The 26,332-nt window shown below is 49.7% G+C and overlaps 1 protein-coding gene across 1 annotated transcript in view; it reads left to right on the plus strand.

Moving 5' to 3' along the window:
- The window catches only part of LOC138468418 (coiled-coil domain-containing protein 88B-like), a 545,411-nt gene that overhangs the window by 255,892 nt on the left and 263,187 nt on the right, over positions 1-26,332 (plus strand). The window contains exon 4 of the mRNA XM_069608969.1: positions 21,370-21,467. Within this exon, the coding sequence (XP_069465070.1) occupies positions 21,370-21,467 (98 nt within the window). The remainder of the gene's footprint in view (positions 1-21,369; positions 21,468-26,332) is intronic.

Genomic DNA, 26,332 nt, shown 5'->3' on the forward strand with positions numbered 1-26,332 from the left:
GAGAGAGGCCTATCAGTGCAGTTTGGAGATCACACAATGCAATTTGGGTACAGAGGCCCTGCTATAAATGCAGATTGGGAATCACACAATGCAATTTGGGCACAGAGGCCCTGCTATCAATGCAGTTTGGGATCACACAATGCAATTTGGGCACCAAGGCCCTGCTATCAATGCAGTTTGGGGATCACACAATGCAATTTGGGCACAGATGCCCTGTTAACTTTGAGACACCTGTATAGAGGGAGAGAGGCCTATCATTGCAGTTTGGAGATCACACAATTCAATTTGGGCACAAAGGCCCTGCTATCAATGCAGTTTGGGTTCACACAGTGCAATTTGGTCACAGGGGCCCTGCTAAGTTTGGAACACCTGTATAGAGGGAGAGAGGACTATCAATGCAGTTTGGGGATCACACAATGCAATTTGGCACGGAGGCCCTGCTATCAATGCAGTTTGGGATCACACAATGCAATTTGGGTACAGAGGCCCAGCTATAAATGCAGTTTGGGAATCACATAATGCAATTTGGGCACAGAGGCCCTGCTATCAATGCAGTTTAGGATCACACAATGCAATTTGTGCACAGAGGCCCTGCTAAGTTTGAGACACCTGTATAGTGGGAGAGAGGCCTATCAATGCAGTCTGGGATCACACAATGCAATCTGGGTACAGAGGCCATGCTATAAATGCCGTTTGGGAATCACACAATGCAATTTGGGCACCGAGGCCCTGCTATCAATGCAGTTTGGGTTCACACAGTGCAATTTGGTCACAGGGGCCCTGCTAAGTTTGGGACACCTATATAGAGGGAGAGAGGCCTATCAATGCAGTTTGGGTATCACACAATGCAATCTGGCACGGAGGCCCTGCTATCAATGCAGTTTGGGATCACACAATGCAATTTGGGTACAGAGGCCCTGCTATAAATGCAGTTTGCGAATCACACAATGTAATTTGGGCACAGAGGCCCTGCTATCAATGCAGTTTGGGATCACACAATGCAATTCGGTCACAGATGCCCTGCTAGGTTTGAGACACCTGTATAGTGGGAGAGAGGCCTATCAATGCCGTTTGGAGATCACACAATGCAATTTTGGCACAGAGCCCCTGCTATCAATGCAGTTTGAGATCACAAAATGCAATTTGGGCACAGAGGCCCTGCTAAGTTTGAGACACCTGTATAGTGGGAGAGAGGCCTATCAATGCCGTTTGGAGATCACACAATGCAATTTGGGTACAGAGGCCCTGCTATAAATGCACTGTGGGAATCACACAATGCAATTTGGGCACTGAGGCCCTGCTATCAATGCGGTTTGGGGTCACACAATGCAATTTGGGCACAGAGGCCCTGCTAAGCCTGAGACACCTGTACAGCGGGAGAGAGGCCCACCAATGTAGCCTGGAGATCACACAATGCAATTTGGGCACCGAGGCCCTGCTATCAATGCAGTTTGGGGATCACAGGATGCAATTTGGGCACAGTGGCCCTGTTAAGTTTGAGACACCAGTATAGAGGGAGAGAGGCCTATCAGTGCAGTTTGGAGATCACACAATGCAATTTGGGCACCGAGGCCCTGCTATCAATGCGGTTTGGGGTCACACAATGCAATTTGGGCACAGAGGCCCTGCTAAGCCCGAGACACCTGTACAGCGGGAGAGAGGCCCACCAATGTAGCCTGGAGATCACACAATGCAATTTGGGCACCGAGGCCCTGCTATCAATGCAGTTTGGGGATCACAGAATGCAATTTGGGCACAGAGGCCCTGTTAAGTTTGAGACAACTGTATAGAGGGAGAGAGGCCTATCAATGCAGTTTGGGGATCACACAATGCAATCTGGCACGGAGGCCCTGCTATCAATGCAGTTTGGGATCACACAATGGCCCTCATTACGACCCTGGCGGAATTCGGAAAACGATTGCGGAAATGCAATACCGCCATCGAATAGCGCTCGGTGCGACTATGACCCGTCACCGCAAAGTACGAAGCCATTAGCGACACCGTAGTGAACGCCAACGCTAACTGCACCAAGCACGCGCGCGCGCGCCATGCCAAACCGTAAACACCACCATGGCGCAAGGGTACGCCAATTCCGACCCTAGCGGACATGTACCTAACGCCATCAAGCATGGCGGAATGAACCATTCCGCCATGGTGAGAAGTACGGCATCGCGAATCAACCGTAAACGGCCCCACTGAGTGCCTGTACACCGCTCCCTGCCCACAAAGTACAACTCCCCGTAGGTGCAATGAAGTCACAATGCAACCATTGAAATGTACAAGTCACCCATGCATGCCAACGAACAAATGAAACACAAGAGGGGCCAATGGGAGCTGCAGGGCACAGATGGCACGAATACAGAAGCCATCCCAATGGACATGACCACAGTCCCCCACCAATAAACGCACGCAAACACAGGCACCTGTGACCAGCAATATTCCGAAAATCACATCATTCCACCAGTCCACCTGGCTGACCGGCATCTGTTACACAAAACCCAATCCCCCGCCCCTGAGCATGACAACATTCAAACAGTCATATTGGCAGCCCCCATCCCTGACCTCACGGGCTTCGTAGGCAAACGCGTCCAGTACAGTACCACGCAACTAAACTCCGAAGCTGGAACCCAATGCAGATCTCCTCACAATACATCGCTCCCCAAATAGGAATATGCCACATCACTTGCAAAGAAGAACGCTACACGGGCCAAATCAGAATAGAAATTTAATGCACAACAAAATCACCAAGCCCATACAGCCATCAGGCCATGAACTCCAAAACACATTTCACCATTGTGGGCTGCATCCGCAAGAAATGACCAGCCACTACTTGTGTGACGCCCTGTTCCATCATGGTACACAGAGCCACATTCACGTACGAAAAGGCAACATGGAAGCGCACAGAACCGCAGGGCCGTCCCAATGGGGAGGCACTAGTCCAGCTGAAAGGCCGAAATGTTGCTCCGAGCCAACAGTACTGCGTAAGGGCATGTGGCCCATTGGCGATCGTCCCATAAGATCGTAATGCTGCTCCACTGATTAACACGAAGCAGCAGGTGTCGGGAGTAAAACCCATCTGCAGGAGTGGCATACAGATGGCAGTGGCAAAAGGGGAGGAGATACCTGTCAACCAAAAGAAAAGAAAAAGAACAGAATGGCCATCAGAACTACATTCGAACAACTCACTTCAATGATCACACTAAATCCACAGCCATACGCATGCTAGCCCACTCCAAAGGTTCATCACCACCCAAAAACCACTTGCGACTCATAACTATCTATATCGAGGTGTAAACACCATCACAAACGAGTGTACCTGTGCATGCGTCTGTCAAAACAGAATCCATCAGATGGGATTGGTAACGTGCATGGACACAAGTGTCTGAGGGCGCGTCGAGACAGGGAGGGCTCAACAAGGCCAGATAGACGATGGTCCCACTATGGCAGCCCTGCATCACATAGCGCAGGGGAGGCGGATAGATTCCAAGAAGCCCTGTACATGGCAAACTCTGTATCAAATCACCTGCCCATGCATCCATTCATCATTCCCTCATCCCGGGATTAAAACGCCTGAATATTTACTCACATAACATTAGAAATATCCATTGAGTCTGTGCGTTATGCAGCCTGCAAAATCCACAGTGCCCCAGCCCGTAATGCCAGTGTTGTGAAGTAACATGTATTTGGGAACGTCCGGCCTCATCGCCCACGTCGCTATTGCGCATCCCAAACCATTCATATCAATCATTGCATCCTCGCCATGGCCCCTGTCCCAAGGACATTGAACAATAGTACGTTATATTTGCAGTCAGACCTGTGGGCATTTCCCCGCCGCTAGCTGAAAACCGAAAGCGCCGCCCTTCGAATTCCTCATTTGCAACATCACGTCGAAGAAGCATCTGTGGCCGTTTGAAATCACTAATTAATCCATCTAGTGCGGCTGTGTGTGAAAATGGCAACTGCCTTCACCCACAAATGGGACGCCCCGCCCGTCGTTGCAACTCGGTACAGTGATGCATGAGGGCCCACCGTTACTCGAGTACTACGTACCACTGACCCTTCACAAGTCTGTTCGCGACTGCACAGATAGTATGTGAAACAATGGGACCATAGCAGAATGAACATATCAACCAATGTTACACGGCCATCGGGTACAAATACATGATTGCAATAGCAAGATGCCATTCCCCGAATTGCAGCGTTGTGTGCGGGACGTGCTCGGCCAAAGGGGAGAGCAGTTTGCACAGGTGGAATGAATCACCACAGGTGGAGGCCATACAGCCTGAAAACACATAAATTGCACAGCCAGTCTCCTCCCACAACCACACCGAAATGCTACCGGCAGGACTCGCGATGTTGGCCCTGGGGGACCTGATAGCACTGCAAGTACTCCAACTCCAGGAAGAAGACGAACACCAACTACAACCGGCCGCACGGAGGAGACGCAGGAGGAGGAGGAGGGCAAGGCAGGGCCAGCAAGGGCCGCCAGCACAGCCACTACCACCACGCAGGCAGCCCGCAATCCCACGCCTCCGAGCACATCCGTTCAACCTCACTGATGAGCAGATCCACACCCTCTACCGTCTGGACCGGGACACCATAGCCGCCATTGTGGACATGACACAGGCTGACCTTGTCAGCATGATAGACAGCCCAACCGCCATCCCACCCCTACTGAAGGTAGTGTCTGTACTACACTTCCTGGCCACAGGCACCTACCAGCACACAGTCGGACAGTTGCATGGCATTTCTCAGCCACTGTTCTCACGGACACTATTGCAAGTGCTCGATGCCCTCCTGCAGCACGCAGACGACTACATCTCCCTACCACGCTCGGAGCAGGAAATTACCAACACAAAAGTGGGATTCCATGCACTTGCCGGCATACCGGGTTGCATTGGTGCCATCGACTGCACCCATGTGGAATTGGTCGTCCCACATGCCATGGAGGCCCAGTACCGCAACCGAAAACAATTTCATTCTCTGAATGTACAAATGGTGTGTGACTCCAACAGGATCATTACACATTGTTGTGCCAGATTCCCTGGATCAACCCATAATTCTATGGTCTTGAGGAACTCTACAATACCACGCTACATGGAGCGACACGCAGGGAACAGATCCTGGCTACTCGGTGAGTCTCATTACATGCATGATAATGTGGGGTATGTGATTCGGCAATGACCTGGCAGGAAGGGGGGGGGGTGTGCGTACGTAGCAATGGCATTCCACATCATACGTTTCTCGTCCACATACAGGTGATGCTGGATATCCACTGAAGAGATGGCTCCTCACACCAGTCCGGAACCCACGGGACCAGCATGAGGAGGACTACAACCATGCCCACTCACGTACCCGTGTAGTCATAGAACAGGCGTTCGGCCTACTGAAGGGTCGTTTCCGCTGCCTCAGCAGGTCTGGCGGGGCACTCCTGTACCGCCATGAGAAGGTTGCAAAGATGGTGATGGCATGTGTCATGCTCCACGACATGTGCGTACGTAGAAATGTGCCCATGCCCCCTGACGCAGAACTGCAAGCACCTGATGATGGTCATGATGAGGGCGGGGATGTGGCAGCACCTCAAGGAGTCTGCGAGGCACCGGAGGGCCGTGACATTCGTCAGCATCTCATTGATGTATGCTTCTAGCACTCACGCCTGGTGGCTGATACATGGACACGGGACTCGTGGCACTGTGTGTGTCTGGGACATGCACAATATGGACTGTACGCCTATGATGGCCTAGTACACAAAGATCAATGTCCACACATCTCATTGGTTGATCGTGCACTGTTTATGGCATATGTGATATCATGTTGAACACCCTATCGACCCGCCACCCAAGTGAGCCCAACACACCCCCTCCACCCTCCTACCTCCCCCCCGAACACCAGTGTCCAAAGATGCTCATTGTCAGTGGGCTGTCGCTATTGCAAGCCCCCTCTGCGGGTATCAGGGGCACCCCTGCCTGTGGAGCGCAGGTTCCTCCCAGATCTACGTTGGGGGCTGCCCTGGACGGAACTTGCAACGGATGATGTCTCTGCCTGCTCACGTCCATGCATGTCCCTAAGGGTTTGCGAGAGCTCAGTGAGCACACGGTGCACTGCGGCAAGTTCGGCACATACGTCCTTGGACGTCGCATGCAGTTCCCCCCTCAGGCTCTCGGTGCTTCTCTCCATTTGGACTCCCAGGCTCTCGGTGCTACTCTCCATTTGTGCCCTTAGTGTCTCTGTACCTCTCTCCATTTCTGCCCTAAGTGTCTCAGTTGATGTTTCTATGTCTGCCTTAGTGCCCCCACATTCATCGGCATGGTCCTTGAGGAGCGTGGCCAGTTGCTGCTGTTGCACGATTAACTGGTCGAGGGACTGTTGCCTCTGCTGGGCCATCGCCATTTGCGGGGGTGTCACAGAGGGGCTGTTGACCTCATGTTGCCTTGCCACAGGGCTTGTGGGGGATGGCCAGTCGTCGTCTTGTGGGTGCCCCTGCGTGGTATCCTCATGTTGTACGGGATGGGACAGACAGGGGATTGGGACAGGTCATGGATGGATCTGTCTTCGACATCCCCGTCTTCTGTGTCGGAGCATGCTGCCATCAATGGGGTGTCACCTATGGTGCTGCTGCCACCAGAGGCAGTGCCTTCTGTGGCATCCGTTGGGGGGACCTGTGGTGGTGGTGGTGTGGGCATGCTGGCTGCTGGGGTGCCTGTTGATGTTCCCTCCTCTGTGCTGCCACCTGATTTGTGCTGCTGCCGTGTCTTGATGCGTGCAGCTGAGGCGTAGGGTCTTTGGCCGTTGGTCTTGGCCCTCTTTGCAGGTGTGCTGGTAGGGGTGTCCTGTAGCTCGTCGTTTGGATCGGACCCTGTGGTGGAGTAAAGGAGGGCGAGGGTTATTGATGGGTCTGTGGGAATTGGAATGGCATTGTATCACATGCATTGGGGTGGTACCTGAGGGTGATTTGGGTCGGGGCCTTGGAGGTGCTTTCATTTGTGTGTGGAGTGAGGGTGCAGTTGTTTGGCAGCCTGCAGTTAGGGTGTGCCTGCTGCACGTGTAGTGCGTGTTTTAGGGGTTTTTAATTATTTATGTATTTATTGTGGGTTTTAACGTGCGCTATCAGGCCGATGTGTGTGGACGTTCTCCTGGACATGTGTTTCTGTTGCACTATGTGGACACATGGTACTTCACATGGTTGGACTTTGTGGATTTGGCATTGTTTTATCTGGCCCACCTACCTGAATCTTCGGATGTCTGCACTCCTTTCTCCATCCCTCCGACTCCCTCTATGCTCTCCATTCCGATGGTGGAGGCACAGATTTCTTCCCAGGGGGTCAACTTGATGGGTGATTCAGGACCTCCCCCGGTGGCTGTGGCAATGTTGCGGTTGGCAGAGAGTATGCTGCGGACGCGTATCCGCAGGTCGTCCCATCGCTTTCGGCATTGCTGTGGGGTGCGGGGTGCGGTCCCCACCGCACTTACCCGCTGTGCCACCAGAGCCCATATGGCCTTCTTGTTTGCAAGTGCCGTCCTGGTCATTTGCGTGCAGAAGACGACGGCAGCATTCTCCTGGAGGGTCTCTGTTAGCACGGTGAGTTCCTCACGGGAGAAGTGGACCTGCCGCTTGCGGTCGCACGCTTTCTTCGCTACTTTTCCCATTTTTCTTGGTTTCGCTAGGGTGGATGACGGGTTGGGGTGTGTCTCAGGGTAGTGTTTTTAGTGGTTGTGCGGTTTTAGTGGTTTTATAGGTGTACGCGGGATGTTTCCCGTTCCGGGCCCATGTTTTAACTTCCGTTTCCGTATATTTCCGGTCACCGTACTTTCCGGTAGGCGCACACTGCGGTGTCCGCTGTGATGGGTGGCGGTATTGCACCTAGGGCGCCGTACGGCGGCGGTGTGGGCCGTTTTGGGGTCTTTTCCGCCATCGCGGACTTTGCACTTCCGCCATGCCGTGGTGCTCGTGCCCGATGGGTCGGAATGGGCCGCACTTTGCTCCTTCGTACAATGGCGGAAACGCTATTTGCGCTGTGGCGGTCCGGTCAGTCACTTTCCGCCAGGGTCGTAATGAGGGCCAATGCAATTTGGATACAGAGGCCCTGCTATAAATGCAGTTTGGGAATCACACAATGTAATTTGGGCACAGAGGCCCTGCTATCAATGCAGTTTGGGATCACACAATGCAATTCGGTCACAGATGCCCTGCTAAGTTTGAGACACCTGTATAGTGGGAGAGAGGCCTATCAATGCCGTTTGGAGATCACACAATGCAATTTGGGCACAGAGGCCCTGCTATCAATGAAGTTTGAGATCATAAAATGCAATTTTGGCACAGAGGCCCTGCTAAGTTTGAGACACCTGTATAGTGGGAGAGAGGCCTATCAATGCCGTTTGGAGATCACACAATGCAATTTGGGTACAGAGGCCCTGCTATAAATGCACTGTGGGAATCACACAATGCAATTTGGGCACCGAGGCCCTGCTATCAATCTGGTTTGGGGTCACACAATGCAATTTGGGCACAGAGGCCCTGCTAAGCCCGAGACACCTGTACAGCGGGAGAGAGGCCCACCAATGTAGCCTGGAGATCACACAATGCAATTTGGGCACAGAGGCCCTGCTATCAATGCAGTTTGGGGATCACAGAATGCAATTTGCGCACAGAGGCCCTGTTAAGTTTGAGACACCAGTATAGAGGGAGAGAGGCCTATCAGTGCAGTTTGGAGATCACACAATGCAATTTGGGTACAGAGGCCCTGCTATAAATGCAGTTTGGGAATCACACAATGCAATTAGGGCACAGAGGCCCTGCTATCAATGTGGTTTGGGATCACACAATGCAGTATGGACACAGAGGCCCTGCTAAACCCGAGACACCTGTACAGCGGTAGAGAGGCCCTCCAATGCAGCCTGGAGATCACACAATGCAATTTGGGCACAGAGGCCCTGTTAACCTTGAGACACCTGTATAGAGGGAGAGAGGCCTATCAGTGCAGCTTGGAGATCACACAATGCAATTTGGGCACAGAGACCCTGCTATCCATGCAGTTTGGGTTCACACAGTGCAATTTGGTCACAGAGGCCCTGCTAAGTTTGGGACACCTGTATAGAGGGAGAAAGGCCTATCAATGCAGTCTGGGATCACACAATGCAATCTGGGTACAGAGGCCCTGCTATACTTGCAGTTTGGGAATCACATAATGCAATTTGGGCACAGATGCCCTGCTATCAATGCAGTTTGAGATCACACAATGCAATTTGGGCACAGAGGCTCTGCTAAGTTTGAGACACCTGTATAGTGGGAGAGAGGCCTATCAATGCAGTCTGGGATCACACAATGTAATCTGGGTACAGAGGCCCTGCTATAAATGCAGTTTGGGAATCACACAATGCAATGTGGGCACCGAGGCCCTGCTATCAATGCAGTTTGAAGATCACACAATGCAATTTGGGATCAGAGGCTCTGTTAAGTTTGAGGCACCTGTATAGAGGGAGAGAGGCCTATCAGTGCAGTTTGGAGATCACACAATGCAATTTGGGTACAGAGGCCCTGCTATAAATGCAGTTTGGGAATCACACATGCAGTTTGGACACAGAGGCCCTGCTAAACCCGAGACACCTGTACAGCGGGAGAGAGGCCCTCCAATGCAGCCTGGAGATCACACAATGCAATTTGGGCACAGAGGCCCTGTTAACCTTGAGACACCTGTGTAGAGGGAGAGGGGCCTATCAGTGCAGGTTGGAGATCACACAATGCAATTTGGGCATAGAGACCCTGCTATCAATGCATTTTGGGTTCACACAGTGCAATTTGGTCACAGAGGCCCTGCTAAGTTTGGGACACCTGTATAGAGGGAGAAAGGCCTATCAATGCAGTCTGGGATCACACAATGCAATCTGGGTACAGAGGCCCTGCTATACATGCAGTTTGGGAATCACATAATGCAATTTGGGCACAGATGCCCTGCTATCAATGCAGTTTGAGATCACACAATGCAATTTGGGCACAGAGGCCCTGCTAAGTTTGAAACACCTGTATAGTGGGAGAGAGGCCTATCAATGCAGTCTGGGATCACACAATGTAATCTGGGTACAGAAGCCCTGCTATAAATGCAGTTTGGGAATCACACAATGCAATTTGGGCACTGAGGCCCTGCTATCAATGCAGGTTGAGGATCACACAATGCAATTTGGGCACAGAGGCTCTGTTAAGTTTGAGGCACCTGTATAGAGGGAGAGAGGCCTATCAGTGCAGTTTGGAGATCACACAATGCAATTTGGGTACAGAGGCCCTGCTATAAATGCAGTTTGGGAATCACACAATGCAATTTGGGCACAGAGGCCCTGCTATCAATGCAGTTTGGGATCACACAATGCAATTTGGGCACCAAGGCCCTGCTATCAATGCAGTTTGGTGATCACACAATGCAATTTGGGCACAGAGGCCCTGTTAACTTTGAGACACCTGTATAGAGGGAGAGATGCCTATCAGTGCAGTTTGGAGATCACACAATTCAATTTGGGCACAGAGGCCCTGCTATCAATGCAGTTTGGGTTCACACAGTGCAATTTGGTCACAGGGGCCCTGCTAAGTTTGGGACACCTGTATAGAGGGAGAGAGGCCTATCGATGCAGTTTGGGGATCACACAATGCAATTTGTCACGGAGGCCCTGCTATCAATGCAGTTTGGGATCACACAATGCAATTTGGGTACAGAGGCCCTGCTATAAATGCAGTTTGGGAATCACATAATGCAATTTGGGCACAGAGGCCCTGCTATCAATGCAGTTTAGGATCACACAATGCAATTTGGGCACAGAGGCCCTGCTAAGTTTGAGACACCTGTATAGTGGGAGAGAGGCCTATCAATGCAGTCTGGGATCACACAATGCAATCTGGGTACAGAGGCCATGCTATAAATGCAGTTTGGGAATCACACAATGCAATTTGGGCACCGAGGCCCTGCTATCAATGCAGTTTGGGTTCACACAGTGCAATTTGGTCACAGGGGCCCTGCTAAGTTTGGGACACCTGTATAGAGGGAGAGAGGCCTATCAATGCAGTTTGGGGATCACACAATGCAATTTGGCACGGAGGCCCTGCTATCAATGCAGTTTGGGATCACACAATGCAATTTGGGTACAGAGGCCCTGCTATAAATGCAGTTTGGGAATCACACAATGCAATTTGGGCACAGAGGCCCTGCTGTCAATGCAGTTTGGGATCACACAATGCAATTAGGGCACAGAGGCCCTGCTAAGTTTGAGACACCTGTATAGTGGGAGAGAGGCCTCTCAATGCAGTCTGGGATCACACAATGCAATCTGGGTACAGAGGCCCTGCTATAAATGCAGTTTGGGAATCACACAATGCAATTTGGGCACCTAGGCCCTGCTATCAATGCAGTTTGGGGATCACACAATGCAATTTGGGCACAGAGGCCCTGATAAGTTTGAGGCACCTGTATAGAGGGAGAGAGGCCTATCAGTGCAGTTTGGAGATCACACAATGCAATTTGGGTACAGAGGCCCTGCTATAAATGCAGTTTGGGAATCACACAATGCAATTTGGGCACAGAGGCCCTGCTATCAATGCAGTTTGGGATCACACAATGCAATTTGGGCGCCAAGGCCCTGCTATCAATGCAGTTTGGGGATCACACAATGCAATTTGGGCACAGAGGCCCTGTTAACTTTGAGACACCTGTATAGAGGGAGAGAGGCCTATCAGTGCAGTTTGGAGATCACACAATTCAATTAGGGCACAGAGGCCCTGCTATCAATGCAGTTTGGGTTCACACAGTGCAATTTGGTCACAGGGGCCCTGCTAAGTTTGGGACACCTGTATAGAGGGAGAGAGGCCTATCAATGCAGTTTGGGGATCACACAATGCAATTTGCCACGGAGGCCCTGCTATCAATGCAGTTTGGGATCACACAATGCAATTTTGGTACAGAGGCCCTGCTATAAATGCAGTTTGGGAATCACACAATGCAATTTGGGTACAGAGGCCCTGCTATAAATTTAGTTTGAGAATCGCACAATGCAATTTGGGCACAGAGGCCCTGCTATTAATGCAGTTTGGGATCACACAATGCAATTTGGGCACAGAGGCACTGCTAAATTTGAGACACCTGTATAGCGGGAGAGACCCCTATCAATGCAGTTTGGCGCAATGGGGGGTGATTACATTGATAGACATTGGTTTTGCCTAGTGGTCAGGTATCTAGGGTAGAGCTGTACCTCTCCCCAAGCCAAGCCACCCTACCTTACTGGTCCTTGTAGTTGCTGGTTGATGGCTGGCCACTGGCTTCCCCTGCGGACACCTGCTGACACTTCCTGGAGCCACCTCTGTTGGAGCCACCCTTGGCCTTGGGGCCCTTAGCTGCAGGGGGCTGCCGGGCAGAGGGCTGCCCTGGGAGGACCAATGATGAAGGACTCGAGGCCCAATCAGAGCGTGGATGGGCGGGACGGGAGGCGGGAGGGACAGAGACCAGGAAGAGGGTGCGGGGTGGGAGAGGGACGCATCTGGATCTGGAGATGGGTTTTGGGGAATTGGCATCTGGATCTGGAGATGGGTTTTGCTGAATGGGCAGCTGGCGGTGTCATCTGGATCTGGAGTTGGGTTTTGAGGAATGCGCAGCTAGCGGTGTCATCTGGATCTGGAGATGGGTTTTGAGGAATATGCATCTGGGTCTGGAGTTGGGTTTTGAGGAATGGGCATCTGGATCTGGAGTTGGGTTTTGAGGAATAGGCATCTGGATCTGGAGATGGGTTTTGAGGAATGGGTGTTAGGGAGAATTCTCTGTTAAGGCTAATTTCCCAAAACTAGTGAGTCCCCCAGCAGCTTTGCTGGATTTTTGGGGTTTATTTTTTTCTCCTGCTAAGAGTGAGACTCTTTTTCTCCCACTCTTAGACATGATTTGAGATATCCTTTGACTTTGTAATTTGTTTTATGGGCTATGGGGTCTTTTACTCCATAGGGTTTCAAGTGGTTTTTGGTAAGTGTGTTAAACAGCACCCTCAGTGCAGTTACACAGGGGTGTCATAGTGACCCCCAAACATAGACTTCATACCCTGGGACTGACTACTGTCTCCCAGGGCATGTAAAGTCACCATTGACTTTACTAGTCTTAAATTGTGAACAGAACCAGTACAAACCATCATATTGTGGAAGTACTGGTAGGGGTAATTAGATTGCCCCTGGGTCTGTTTTTCGAGGGGGCACTGTGCAGTCCCCCTCGTCGGGTTTCTGGCTGGTGGCAGTGGTTACCACGCAAAATATTCCACCGGAATATCTCCTATGGGATTTTCCCATTCATTTTAAATGCACCACTTTTTTGGTGCAATGTTAAAGATACCGCCTGGTTATTTATTTAATATTTACTCCCCAGTTGGGTCTTTTTGCCAGGACTCAGTTTTAAAATGGTGTTTGTGTTCGCCTCTTTAACTCCAACCCAAGTCGAGCCCTTTGTTCCACTTTTTAGCGGGCTTCTACACAGAAGCCTCCAAAAGTGGTGCCACTCTGTCTGGGTCTACAGGATGTGTGGGAGGGGGATTTAGGCACCCTGGACCGAGTTGCCTAGGCAAATCAAGTCGCACTCTTTTGTGATTGGCCCAGTGGTGAGCCGCCCGGCTCACCACTTAGCATGTTTGAGTGACAGCTAGGACTGATGATTGGGGGTTTTCTGCATAAAAGCAGGGCTTTGGGGACTGGAACTTCACAAGTCGCCACAGGACCAAAGAATCCGAAGAGGGAGAAGCTGAGCCGACCTGCAACAACGACACCACCGGTGGAGCCCTGCTGAACCGTCTCACCACTTCCCAACAACAGAGAAGATCTTCATCCCGGAGAGTCTTCCTCTGAACTGGTGGGGATAACCAGTTCGCCTTCTTTTTCGCCTTCCTGGATCGTCTCGTGGTCGAATCACCTGTGCCAATCACCCCGGCGGCCAGATAGCCACGATTCACCACTACCGCAAATAAAAGGGTAGTACCTTTTAACCGGGAAACTCCGCGGCTGGTTTCTTCCCTGGCAGTGCAATGACCTCCAGCTTTCCTCCACGTCGAGATCTTCTCTTCCCCTGGACGAAGCACTGACTTACACCCGCTGCCAGGAACAACTGCCCCCGCTGGAGCTTTCTCACCATTTTAGGTACTGTGTCCCACCTGGTCTCCCTTGCAACAGACTGTTCAAGGTGTCCCGTAAATCCTTGACTTTCTATCCTGGGGTGACCTGGGACCTGCTAACTAACTTTTCCTGACTTGATCCAACCCTTTTTGAACTATCTGCAAAGGCTCTTTAAAGTACGATTCAACTGTGTGATCTTGGACACATTCCGCCTTGCTCTCTCCAAGAGTGGGCCTGGCCTATGACTTTCTTGCTCCTCAGTAGACTCTGCCTTTTCTGACTTGCTCTGGTTCTCTTAAAGTGTTGGTATTGTGTATTTTCCTAATTCTGCCTTTTTCCTTACCTTTTTAACTATCTTATTGGAGTGCCATCTTAGGTTAAGCGTTCACCTTTATCTGTAAATAAGTGGTGTTTTAACTAAAACTTGTTCAATAAGTAACCAGGGATGTATATATATTAATAATGACTATGTTTGAACTTGCTTGCCATATTAGTGTTAGTGTATATTGCAAAGTGTGTTTTTAAATATATAATTATAAACTTTTATACCCAAGCTCTGGTCAGTGTTTGCTTGTGCTAATGTATTTTAGTACCTATCTTGAATACTCTATATACTGTCTAACTCTTCTTGAGAGAAGTCTGGCTGCTCAGGCACAGCTACCAGGTAAATCTGAGTGGTAGAGACTGCTACCAATTGGGTTTACTGCCAACACCTGTAGTCTTAAGCCTTTTGCAGTGGTCCCTAGGGAACTGCACAGGTTTCTGCCTAACAATGAGGAATAGCCCTCTGGATCTGGAGATGGGTTTTGAGGAATAGGCATCTGGGTCTGGAGTTGGGTTTTGAGGAATGGACATCTGGATCTGGATATAGGTTTTCAGGAATGGGCATCTGGCAGTGTCATCTGGATCTGGAGTTGTGTTTTGTGGAATGCGCAGCTGGCGGTGTCATCTCGATCTGGAGTTGGGGTTTGAGGAATGGGCAGCTTGCAGTGTCATCTGGATATGGAGTTGGGTTTTGAGGAAAGGGCAGCTAGCAGTGTCATCTGGATCTGGAGTTGGGTTTTGAGGAATGGGCATATGGGTTTGGAGGAATGGATAGCTAGCAGTGTCATCTGGATCTGGAGATGGGTTTTGAGGAATGGGCATCTGGATCTGGAGATGGGTTTTGGAGAACGGGCATCTGGAGTTGGGTTTTGAGGAATGGGCAGCTGGTAGTGTCATATGGATCTGGAGTTGGGTTTTGAGGAATGGACAGCTAACAGTGTCATCTGGATCTAGAGTTGGGTTTTGAGGAATAGGCATCTGGAGATGGGTTTTGAGGAATAGGCATCTGGGTCTGGAGTTGGGTTTTGAGAAATGGGCATCTGGATCTGGAGTTGGGTTTTGAGGAATGGGCATCTTGATCTGGAGATGGGTTTTGAGGAATGGGCATCTGATTCTGGAGTTGGGTTTTGAGGAATGGGCATCTGGATCTGGAGATGGGTTTTGAGGAATGGGCATCTGGATCTGGAGATGGGTTTTGAGGAATGGGCAGCTAGCAGTGTCATCTGGATCTGGAGTTGGGTTTTGGTGAATGGGCATCTGATTCTGGAGCTGGGTTTTGAGGAATGGGCATCTGGATCCGGATTTGGGTTTTGAGGAATGGGCAGCTAGCAGTGTCATCTGGAGTTGGGTTTTGGTGAATGGGTATCTGATTCTGGACATGGGTTTTGAGGAATGGGCATCTGATTCTGGAGATGAGTTTTGAGGAATGGGCATCTGGATCTGGAGATGGGTTTTGAGGAATGGGCATCTGGAGATGGGTTTTGAGGAATGGGCAGCTGGCAGTGTCATCTGGATCTAGAGTTGGGTTTTGAGGAATAGGCATCTGGAGATGGGTTTAGAGGAATAGGCATCTGGGTCTGGAGTTGGGTTTTCGTGAATGGGCATCTGATTCTGGAGATGGGTTTTGAGGAATGGGCATCTGGATCTGGATTTGGGTTTTCAGGAAAGGGCATCTGGATCTGGAGATGGGTTTTGAGGAATAGCCATCTGGGCCTGGAGATGGGTTTTGAGGAATGGGCATCTGGATCTGGAGATGGGTTTTGAGGCATGGACATCTGGATCTGGAGATGGGTTTTGAGGAATGGGCATCTGGATCTGGAGATGGGTTTTGAGGAATGGGCATCTGGATCTGGAGTTGGGTTTTGAGCAATGGGCCTCTGATTCTGGAGATGGGTTTTGAGGAATGGGCATCTGGATCTGGAGATGGGTTTTTAGGAATGGGCAGCTAGCAGTGTCATCTGGAGTTGGGTTTTGGTGAATGGGCATCTGATTCTGGACATGGGTTTTGAGGAATGGGCATCTGATTCTGGAGATGAGTTTTGAGGAATGGGCATCTGGAGATGGGTTTTGAGGAATGGGCATCTGGAGATGGGTTTTGAGGAATAGGCAGCTAGCAGTGTCATCTGGAGTTGGGTTTTGGTGAATGGGCATCTGATTCTGGACATGGGTTTTGAGGAATGGGCATCTGATTCTGGACATGGGTTTTGAGGAATGGGCATCTGATTCTGGAGATGAGTTTTGTGGAATGGGCATCTGGATCTGGAGATGGGTTTTGAGGAATGGGCATCTGGATATGGGTTTTGAGGAATGGGCATCTGATTCTGGAGATGAGTTTTGAGGAATGGGCATCTGGAGTTGGGTTTTGGTGAATGGGCATCTGGAGATGGGTTTTGAGAAATGGGCATCTGGAGATGGGTTTTGAGGAATGGGCATCTGATTCTGGACATGGGTTTTGAGGAATCGGCATCTTATTCTGGAGATGGGTTTTGAGGAATGGGCATCTGATTCTGGACATGGGTTTTGAGGAATGGGCATCTGATTCTGGAGATGAGTTTTGAGGAATGGGCATCTGGATCTGGAGATGGGTTTTGAGGAATGGGCATCTGGAGATGGGTTTTGAGAAATGGGCATCTGGAGATGGGTTTTGAGGAATGGGCATCTGATTCTGGAGATGAGTTTTGAGGAATGGGCATCTGGATCTTGAGATGGGTTCTGAGGAATGGGCATCTGGAGATGGGTTTTGAGAAATGGGCATCTGGAGATGGGTTTTGAGGAATGGGCATCTGATTCTGGACATGGGTTTTGAGGAATGGGCATCTTATTCTGGAGCTGGGTTTTGAGGAATGGGCATCTGATTCTGGACATGGGTTTTGAGGAATGGGCATCTGATTCTGGACATGGGTTTTGAGGAATGGGCATCTGATTCTGGATATGAGTTTTGAGGAATGGGCATCTGGATCTGGAGATGGGTTTTGAGGAATGGGCATCTGGAGATGGGTTTTGAGAAATGGGCATCTTATTCTGGAGATGAGTTTTGAGGATTGGGCATCTGGATCTTGAGATGGGTTTTGAGGAATGGGCATCTGGAGATGGGTTTTGAGGAATGGACATCTGATTCTGGAGATGAGTTTTGAGGAATGGGCATCTGGAGTTGGGTTTTGGTGAATGGGCATCTGGAGATGGGTTTTGAGAAATGGGCATCTGGAGATGGGTTTTGAGGAATGGGCATCTGATTCTGGACATGGGTTTTGAGGAATGGGCATCTTATTCTGGAGATGGGTTTTGAGGAATGGGCATCTGATTCTGGACATGGGTTTTGAGGAATGGGCATCTTATTCTGGAGATGGGTTTTGAGGAATGGGCATCTGATTCTGGACATGGGTTTTGAGGAATGGGCATCTGATTCTGGAGATGAGTTTTGAGGAATGGGCATCTGGAGATGGGTTTTGAGAAATGGGCATCTGGAGATGGGTTTTGAGGAATGGACATCTGATTCTGGAGATGGGTTTTGAGGAATGGGCATCTGGAGATGGGTTTTGAGAAATGGGCATCTGGAGATGGGTTTTGAGGAATGGACATCTGATTCTGGACATGGGTTTTGAGGAATGGGCATCTTATTCTGGAGATGAGTTTTGAGGAATGGGCATCTAGATCTTGAGATGGGTTTTGCGGAATGGGCATCTGGAGATGGGTTTTGAGGAATGGACATCTGATTCTGGAGATGAGTTTTGAGGAATGGGCATCTGGAGTTGGGTTTTGGTGAATGGGCATCTGGAGATGGGTTTTGAGAAATGGGCATCTGGAGATGGGTTTTGAGGAATGGGCATCTGATTCTGGACATGGGTTTTGAGGAATGGGCATCTTATTCTGGAGATGGGTTTTGAGGAATGGGCATCTGATTCTGGACATGGGTTTTGAGGAATGGGCATCTGATTCTGGAGATGAGTTTTGAGGAATGGGCATCTGGAGATGGGTTTTGAGAAATGGGCATCTGGAGATGGGTTTTGAGGAATGGACATCTGATTCTGGAGATGGGTTTTGAGGAATGGGCATCTGGAGATGGGTTTTGAGAAATGGGCATCTGGAGATGGGTTTTGAGGAATGGACATCTGATTCTGGACATGGGTTTTGAGGAATGGGCATCTTATTCTGGAGATGAGTTTTGAGGAATGGGCATCTAGATCTTGAGATGGGTTTTGCGGAATGGGCATCTGGAGATGGGTTTTGAGGAATGGACATCTGATTCTGGAGATGAGTTTTGAGGAATGGGCATCTGGAGTTGGGTTTTGTTGAATGGGCATCTGATTCTGGAGATGGTTTTTGAGGAATGGGCATCTGGAGATGGGTTTTGAGGAATGGGCATCTGGATCTGGAGATGGGTTTTGAGGAATGGGCATCTGGAGATGGGTTTTGAGGAATGGGCAGCTAGCAGTGTTATCTGGATCTGGGGCAGATTCGTTTTGTTTTTAAGGTGCACGGGAAGAGTCTCTGGTCGAGCGAGGCATTGACTCGTTGGAGGGGCGCTGGCAATGGTGTATCCTGAGAACTGTTTCATGATGGTGGAGGGAAGGAGGTCGCAGGGAGCACCGCCAGGAGCAACGCAAGTTTCCCTCATTGGAAGAGGCTGAAGACATGCAAGCCGTACTCCCACGTGGGAAGTTGTAGTGCAAGCTTCACTTACAGCAGGGTGTTCTCTTGCGCAATCTGAACAAGTACAGCGTGGACTTCAGTGCAAGCTTCTTTCATATTTTTTTTTTCCTCCCCTCCTCCCAAACCTATTGGGCCTCATTCCGACCCAGGCGGTAAGGGGTTTACTGCAGCGTAAACAGCGCCGACCCTTACCGCCTGATTCCGAGGTCCCTTAGCGCCATGGAGGATTTAACACCTGCTTTTAGCAGGTGTTAAAATCCATGGCGCTAAGGGACCTTGTTGTTAATTACGCCACCGTAATTTAGGGTGGCGTAATTAACGCCTTCCCCACTCCCATTATGCCCTATGGGGCAAAAATGGGAATGGGGAAGGGTAAATGGGGATTGGGGACTTACCGCCCCGCCAACCTCGGAATGGGGCAGTAAGTCCGCCAACCACCATGGCGTAAACATAGTTTACGCCATGGTGGTAAAGGTACGACCCAGGCGGTAACTTACCGCCTGGGTCGGAATGAGGCCCATTGTTTTCATTTGTCCGCAAATTTTTCACACTTTTTTAAATTAACCACCATTCTCTCTTTCGAAGTTGTAATTATTTCTCTTTCTGTCTTGCCTTTTGCTACTGTCACTCAGACCCTTTTCCTCCTGCCTTTCTCGAGTACTTCTCTATATTTTCTTTTTTGATTTTCTTTCCACCCGTGTGTTTTGTTATGCACTTCTGCATTTCCTCTCATTCTTTTTCTCTCTTTTTTGTACCCTCCAATGATTCCTCTTCTCGTTTCCCTTTTTCTTAATCCCCCCTTGCGTTCCTTTTCTGGGTCCCTCTATGTCTTTTGTGTCTGTGAGTCAACTCTCCACTCCTAACTCGTGAGCTTGCGCTTCAGCCCCTTCCATTGGATCTGGCTGCCAGTCCCTTCATTTCAGCATGCATGTCTTTATTTACTCATTCATTCATTCCACACTTTATTCAGGCGAGTGAAAAATTAAATGAAAGTTGAAGATGTCTCGTGTCACTCACAGGTTGAACCCACGGGGATGCAAGATTCTGAGTGAGTTTGAGGGGCTACAGGTGTTGGCGTGCGGTATTGGTAAAGAAGGGTAATTCTCTGACCTTTCATGTGGTTGGGGGTGTATTCAGCACCTGTTTCCGTGAATTTGGGCGGAGGGTGTGCAGAAGGGTGGGGGCATGCAGCCAGCTTTTGGCCAGAGAGAATTTGGCTCACCAGCTGAGGAGCGGCCAGAGTCTTGTGCTGTGTCCAATTAGGTGTATTCCTCATTCCTCCTGGTCTTTCCAGTTAGGTGTATTCCTCATTCCTCTTGGTCTTTCCTGTTAGGTGCATTCCTCATTCCTCCAGGTATTTCCAATTAGGTGCATCCCTCATTCATTGTGGTCTTTCCAGTTAGATGCATTCCTCATTCCTCCTGGTCTTTCCTGTTAGGTGCATTCCTCATTCCTCCTAGTCTTTCCAATGAGGTGCATTCCTCATTCCTTGTGGTCTTTCCAGTTAGATGCATTCCTCATTCCTCCTGGTCTTTCCAGTTAGGTGCATTCCTCATTCCTCATTCCTTTTGGTCTTTCCAGTTAGGTGCATTCCTCATTCCTCCTAGTCTTTCCAATTAGGTGTATTCCCCATTCCTCCTGGTCTTTCTAATTAGGTGTATTTCTAATTCCTCTTGGTCTTTCCAATTAGGTGTATTCCTCATTCCTCCAGGTATTTCCAATTAGGTGTATTTCTAATTCCTCTTGGTCTTTCCAGTTAGATGCATTCCTCATTCCTCCTGGTCTTTCCAGTTAGGTGCATTCCTCATTCCTCATTCCTTTTGGTCTTTCCAGTTAGGTGCATTCCTCATTCCTCCTAGTCTTTCCAAATAGGTGTATTCCCCATTCCTCCTGGTCTTTCTAATTAGGTGTATTTCTAATTCCTCTTGGTCTTTCCAATTAGGTGTATTCCTCATTCCTCCAGGTATTTCCATTTAGGTGTATTTCTAATTCCTCTTGGTCTTTCCAATTAGGTGCATCCCTCATTCCTTGTGGTCTTTCCAGTTAGATGCATTCCTCATTCCTCCTGGTCTTTCCAGTTAGGTGCATTCCTCATTCCTCATTCCTTTTGGTCTTTCCAGTTAGGTGCATTCCTCATTCCTCCTAGTCTTTCCAAATAGATGCATTCCCCCTTCCTCTTGGTCTTTCCAATTAGGTGTATCCCTCATTCCTCCTGATCTTTCCACTTAGGTACATTCCTCACTCCTCCTAGTCAATCATAATTGCTTTACTTCTTTCAGTTTATAGCTTCGAAGATCTGCCACCTGAAGAATGGAAGAAGTCTCAAGAGTTCCTTAATGCTGTCCAGCATTGATCCTAGACACGAGCAGGCGCAGAGGTGGGTGAGCAATGCAAACATTCAATACTTAATATGTAACGATGATGATTTTTAAGTGTGTGTGGCAACGAGCATATCCTAAATGTGGAAGAAAATCTCCTATTGTAATGCTATGTTATTGGGATGTCTACCGCGCGACACTGCATGGCCTCCAGGTGCTCACGTGGATCAGGATGCAGCGGAGAGGCTGAGCGGGACAAGGAGGCATAGGAGGGCTTTGTCATGAGCAGTTCCTTGTCAATTACCTGGATGGTGGTGGTCTTGGTGCTGCCTTTTGGTTGGAAGCGGGACTGCTATTCTCAAATAGTTTGTGTTGGATGATTGAGGAATGACTATCTTCTGTATGATCGTGCCCATGAAGGGTAAATGGCTCATGGCTCGGTAGTTTTGTAGGCTATCTGGGTCAGTGTGGGCCTTTTGAGTAGGGTGGGATCTGGTAAGTTTTCAGTGCATTAGGAATGATTCCTGGCACGAGTGAGGCGTTCAAAGTGCGGAGGAGAGGAGAGAGATCATTACATGAGATGCTCCTCAGGATGGATACTCAAATGATGTCTTCCTCCTAGGAGAGGACCTTGAGTGATGCCAGGATGTGTGCAAACTCTTCCATTGTTGAGGTCTTCACTTCTCACCATCTTGGGACGTGGTCTGTTGGTAAGGCAGGGTGGTCCGGTGAGCAGGTCTCTGAGGAGCATGTTGATTGCATTGCATCTTTCCCTCGGTCAGGGACTGTGGGGCTGGTTAAGTGCATGACAGCCCTGAAAAGGGCTCTGCTCTAAGTATTGGAGGCTTCTGTTATAGATGCTGTGTAATAATGTGCATTAGCTGAAGAGAAGAGGGTCCTGCGGTCTGACTGAAGCGTGGTATCTTCTTGCATTTGTGTTTTTCCTATATCGTTCCTTGTTTGCCGTTGGTACACTTACTGCCAGTGAGGTTTAGCAAGGTGTGGATGGCTTGGGACTCTTGGAGGAATCAGTTGGGTTGTAGTTTAGCTGGCTGAGAAGCCTGTTGACGTCAGATGAAAGTATGATTGTAGAGGTCCAGATTGCTTAGTTTTTCTTCTAGGGTGTCCAAGTAAAGGTTGTTGAATGAGCACTGGGGTATTCTTTTGGTTTCAGTTGTCCTCGATGGGAGGGTTCTGAGTGCTGGAGCTTGAAAGGTATGGCTGCATGATCGAGTGAGTGGTATAGATGGGAGGCTGTTGCTGTCTGGGGATACAGTGAGTACCAGGTAGAGTGCTGACGTCAGTGTGGGTGCGATCAATGATGATGCAAAGAGTGCCCAGGAGATTGAAGAGAACTTCTTGGTTGCATGCTTTCCAGGCACGGTAAGAGTTTGCAGGAAGGGTTGATGGAATAGTTCACAAGGGACGCAGTGATGACCTTGGCTATCTCACCCAGGAAGGCGTTGTTACTCTGTGGGATGCCTGTGATGACCTTGGCTATCTCACCCAAGAAGGCGTTGTTACTCTGTGGGATGCCTGTGATGACCTTGGCTATCTCACCTGGAAGGCGTTGTTACTCTGTGGGATGCCTGTGATGACCTTGACTATCTCACCCAGGAAGGCGTTGTTACTATGTGGGATGCCTGTGATGACCTTGGCTATCTCACCCAGGAAGGCGTTGTTACTCTGTGAGATGCCTGTGATGACCTGGGCCATCTCACCCAGGAAGGCGTTGTTACTCTGTGGGATACCTGTGATGACCTTGGCTATCTCACCCAGGAAGGCTTTGTTACTCTGTGCTATGCCTGTGATGACCTTGGCTATCCCACCCAGGAAGGTGTTGTTACTATGTGGGATGCCTGTGAGGACCTTGGCTATCTCACCCAGGAAGGCGTTGTTACTATGTGGGATGCCTGTGATGACCTTGGCTATCTCACCCAGGAAGGCGTTCTTACCCTGTGAGATGCCTGTGATGACCTTGGCTATCTCACCCAGGAAGGCTTTGTTACTCTGTGCTATGCCTGTGATGACCTTGACTATCTCACCCCGGAAGTGGTTGTTACTCTGTGCTATGCCTGTGATAACCTTGGCTATCTCACCCCGAAAGTGGTTGTTACTCTGTGTAATACCTGTGATGACCTTGGCTATCTCACCCCGGAAGTGGTTGTTACTCTGTGCTATGCCTGTGATGACCTTGGCTATCTCACCACGGAAGTGGTTGTTACTCTGTGCTATGCCTGTGGGAACTTTCTCATAAGTGACCCGTGGGCTCCCGTGGACCTCCGAGAGGGATTCTGGTAGGTATGCCAGTTCCCGCTGATTTTTCTTCCAGCTGGAATCTGCCCACCTCTCCTGTAAGGGCCACACACCTTCAGAGAATTTAGCTAGATGTTCGGGCAGGTTCTGGCTGATTCTTGGGGAAAACATACAGAAAATAACAAAAGGCTAGGATAGAATAGGAGAGGGTAAACAGAGGGTTCAATTTAAACTCGGGGGTGGGGTTTGCAAGAGTAAACAGAGTCCTGTGTATCTGTGAAGTAGCAGAGCACCTTAAACTCTGCAGTGAGATATCTCAGTAGATAAATGCACTTACAGCAGACATCCATGTGCATCATGCAGGTCCCAGGGTTGAATCTAGGTAAGAAGAACTCAAGGGACTGTACAGTTGGTCCCATGCATGGGCCTGGTGACCACATTGAGCATTATTTCAAGTGTTAAACACAATTATTTCTCTATAGACGGATGGAATGTTATTGTTGTTCGCACCCGGGGATAGACAACAACCAGGCAGACTTCTTATCCAGATACCCATTTCCAGCTCAGGATGAGAGATAGTCCATCAAAGCAAACCAATACATAAACTATCTGATAAGCAATGCCCTCCCCAAGTCCATCATGAATGCTCAACTGAGGAAAGACCACCTACTCCAGAAAATACAGGAATGCCTGATGTCGGGCCAGTGGCACGTTAAAAACAACCAGGGGCAACCTCTATCCTCAGCTGAAGAGAGACACTTCCACACATTCAGACTCATAAGACACACGTTGTCCATGTCTCCAGAAGGACTCTTGCTGAAGGAGAACCAAATTGTCATCCCACCAAGCCTGCAGAAGCAATTGCTTGCACTCGCACACTCTGGGCATAGGGGAATCGTCTCAACAAAACAACAACTCAGAACCAAAGTGTGGTTCCCACAGATGGACGAAAGGGTAGAACAGATGCTAGGTAAATGCGTTGCTTGCAAGGCAGTCTCCCCACGCACCTTTCCCGAGCCTCTCAAGATGTCATTGATGCCTTTGCAGGTATGGGACAAAGTTGCCATAGGCATGTTTGGCCCATTAGCCAATGGCAAGTATGTACTTGTGATTATCAACGAAATGTCCAGATTCCCGGAGGTGAATCTAATTCACTCCACCAGCACCCAGGCAGTGATACCGGCATTAGACTAAACGTTTGCAGACTCAAGTTTGCAAACTTGAGGAGAACCATCTCCAGTTCCGGAAGCACCTCAAAACCTTCCTCTTCGCCTCCGCTTTCTCTCCCCCTCTTCCCTGCTAAAGTTATTGAAACTGCACTGAATCTGCAACTGGGCCACTCGCCGTTCTCGGTCCTTGGCCCAGCCACTCTCCCCTGCACTGCCTCCCTGGCACCCCCTGCACTGCGGGACTGTGTCTGTATCCCACAGCCCCCCCATCCCAGCACTTATCTGCACTTACTCGCACTGCCACTAGTTGGCCCTTGTTTTTTTTCTTCCTGTATGCTATTAACCCTGTAATGCACTTTCCCCTCTCCCTCCCCCGGCACGTCTCCCTTTCCCCTCTACCCTTGCACTTGCGCGATCTGAATGACACCTGGCCTTGTAGGATCGTTGTCTGTCTCCCCTTGTTTCCCCCCTTGCCTCGTCGCGCCTTCAAACACTTGTGTATAGGCGCGTTACAAATGCCATATCATATCATATCATATCATATCATTACAGAATTCCGTCTATTGTGAAATCGGACAATGGTCCCCTTTCAGCGGATATGACTTTGCCATGTTTGCAGAACATCTTGGTTTTCAACATCGCAAGATCACAGCGATGTGGCCACAGGCAAATGGAACCGTGGAGAGATTAATGGGAAACATAAAACACACTCTCCAGGTATGCTCGATCACCAAAGGTTCATTTGCAGGCAATATGTACCTTGTTGAGGGACTACAGAAACATCCTGCATAGCTCAACAGGTACATGTCCTCGGTGCTAATTTTTGGGCGAGTAGTAAAAACCACACTGCCACACAATCCCAATGCTTCCCTCCCTACCACATATGCCGATACCGCAAGGACTAAAGACAAGGAGAGCAAAACCAAGATGAACGAGTATGCCGACCTGCAGAGAAAAGCAAAACCCAGCAGTTTCCAAACTGGAGACCAGGTGCTGGTAAAACAGACTCAAGAGGCCAAAGACATCCCTGCCCTTAAACCCGAACAAATGACCATGGGCCTCATTACGACCCAGGCGGTAAGTTACCGCCTGGGCCGTGACTTTACCACCATGGCGTAAACTACGTTTACGCCATGGTGGTTGGCGGACTTACCGCCCCATTCCGAGGTCGGCGGGGCGGTAAGTCCCCAATCCCCATTTACCCTTCCCCATTCCCATTTTTGCCCCATAGGGCATAATGGGAGTGGGGAAGGCGTTAATTACGCCACCGTAAATTACGGTGGCGTAATTAACTCCATGGTCCCTTAGCGCCATGGATTTTAACACCTGCTAAAAGCAGGTGTTAAAAGCGCCATGGCGCTAAGGGACCTCGTAATTGGCGGTAAGGGGTCGGCGCAGCTAACGCTGGCGTTAACCCCTTACCGCCAGGGTCGTAATGAGGCCCCATGACTCACGTACAAGGATCCATGATAACCGCACCCAGTCCCACGGGCACAGTC

Source organism: Ambystoma mexicanum, chromosome 4q, assembly GCF_040938575.1.
Source record: "Ambystoma mexicanum isolate Mex_15411 chromosome 4q, UKY_AmexF1_1, whole genome shotgun sequence".
Taxonomy (NCBI): Eukaryota; Metazoa; Chordata; class Amphibia; order Caudata; family Ambystomatidae; genus Ambystoma; species Ambystoma mexicanum.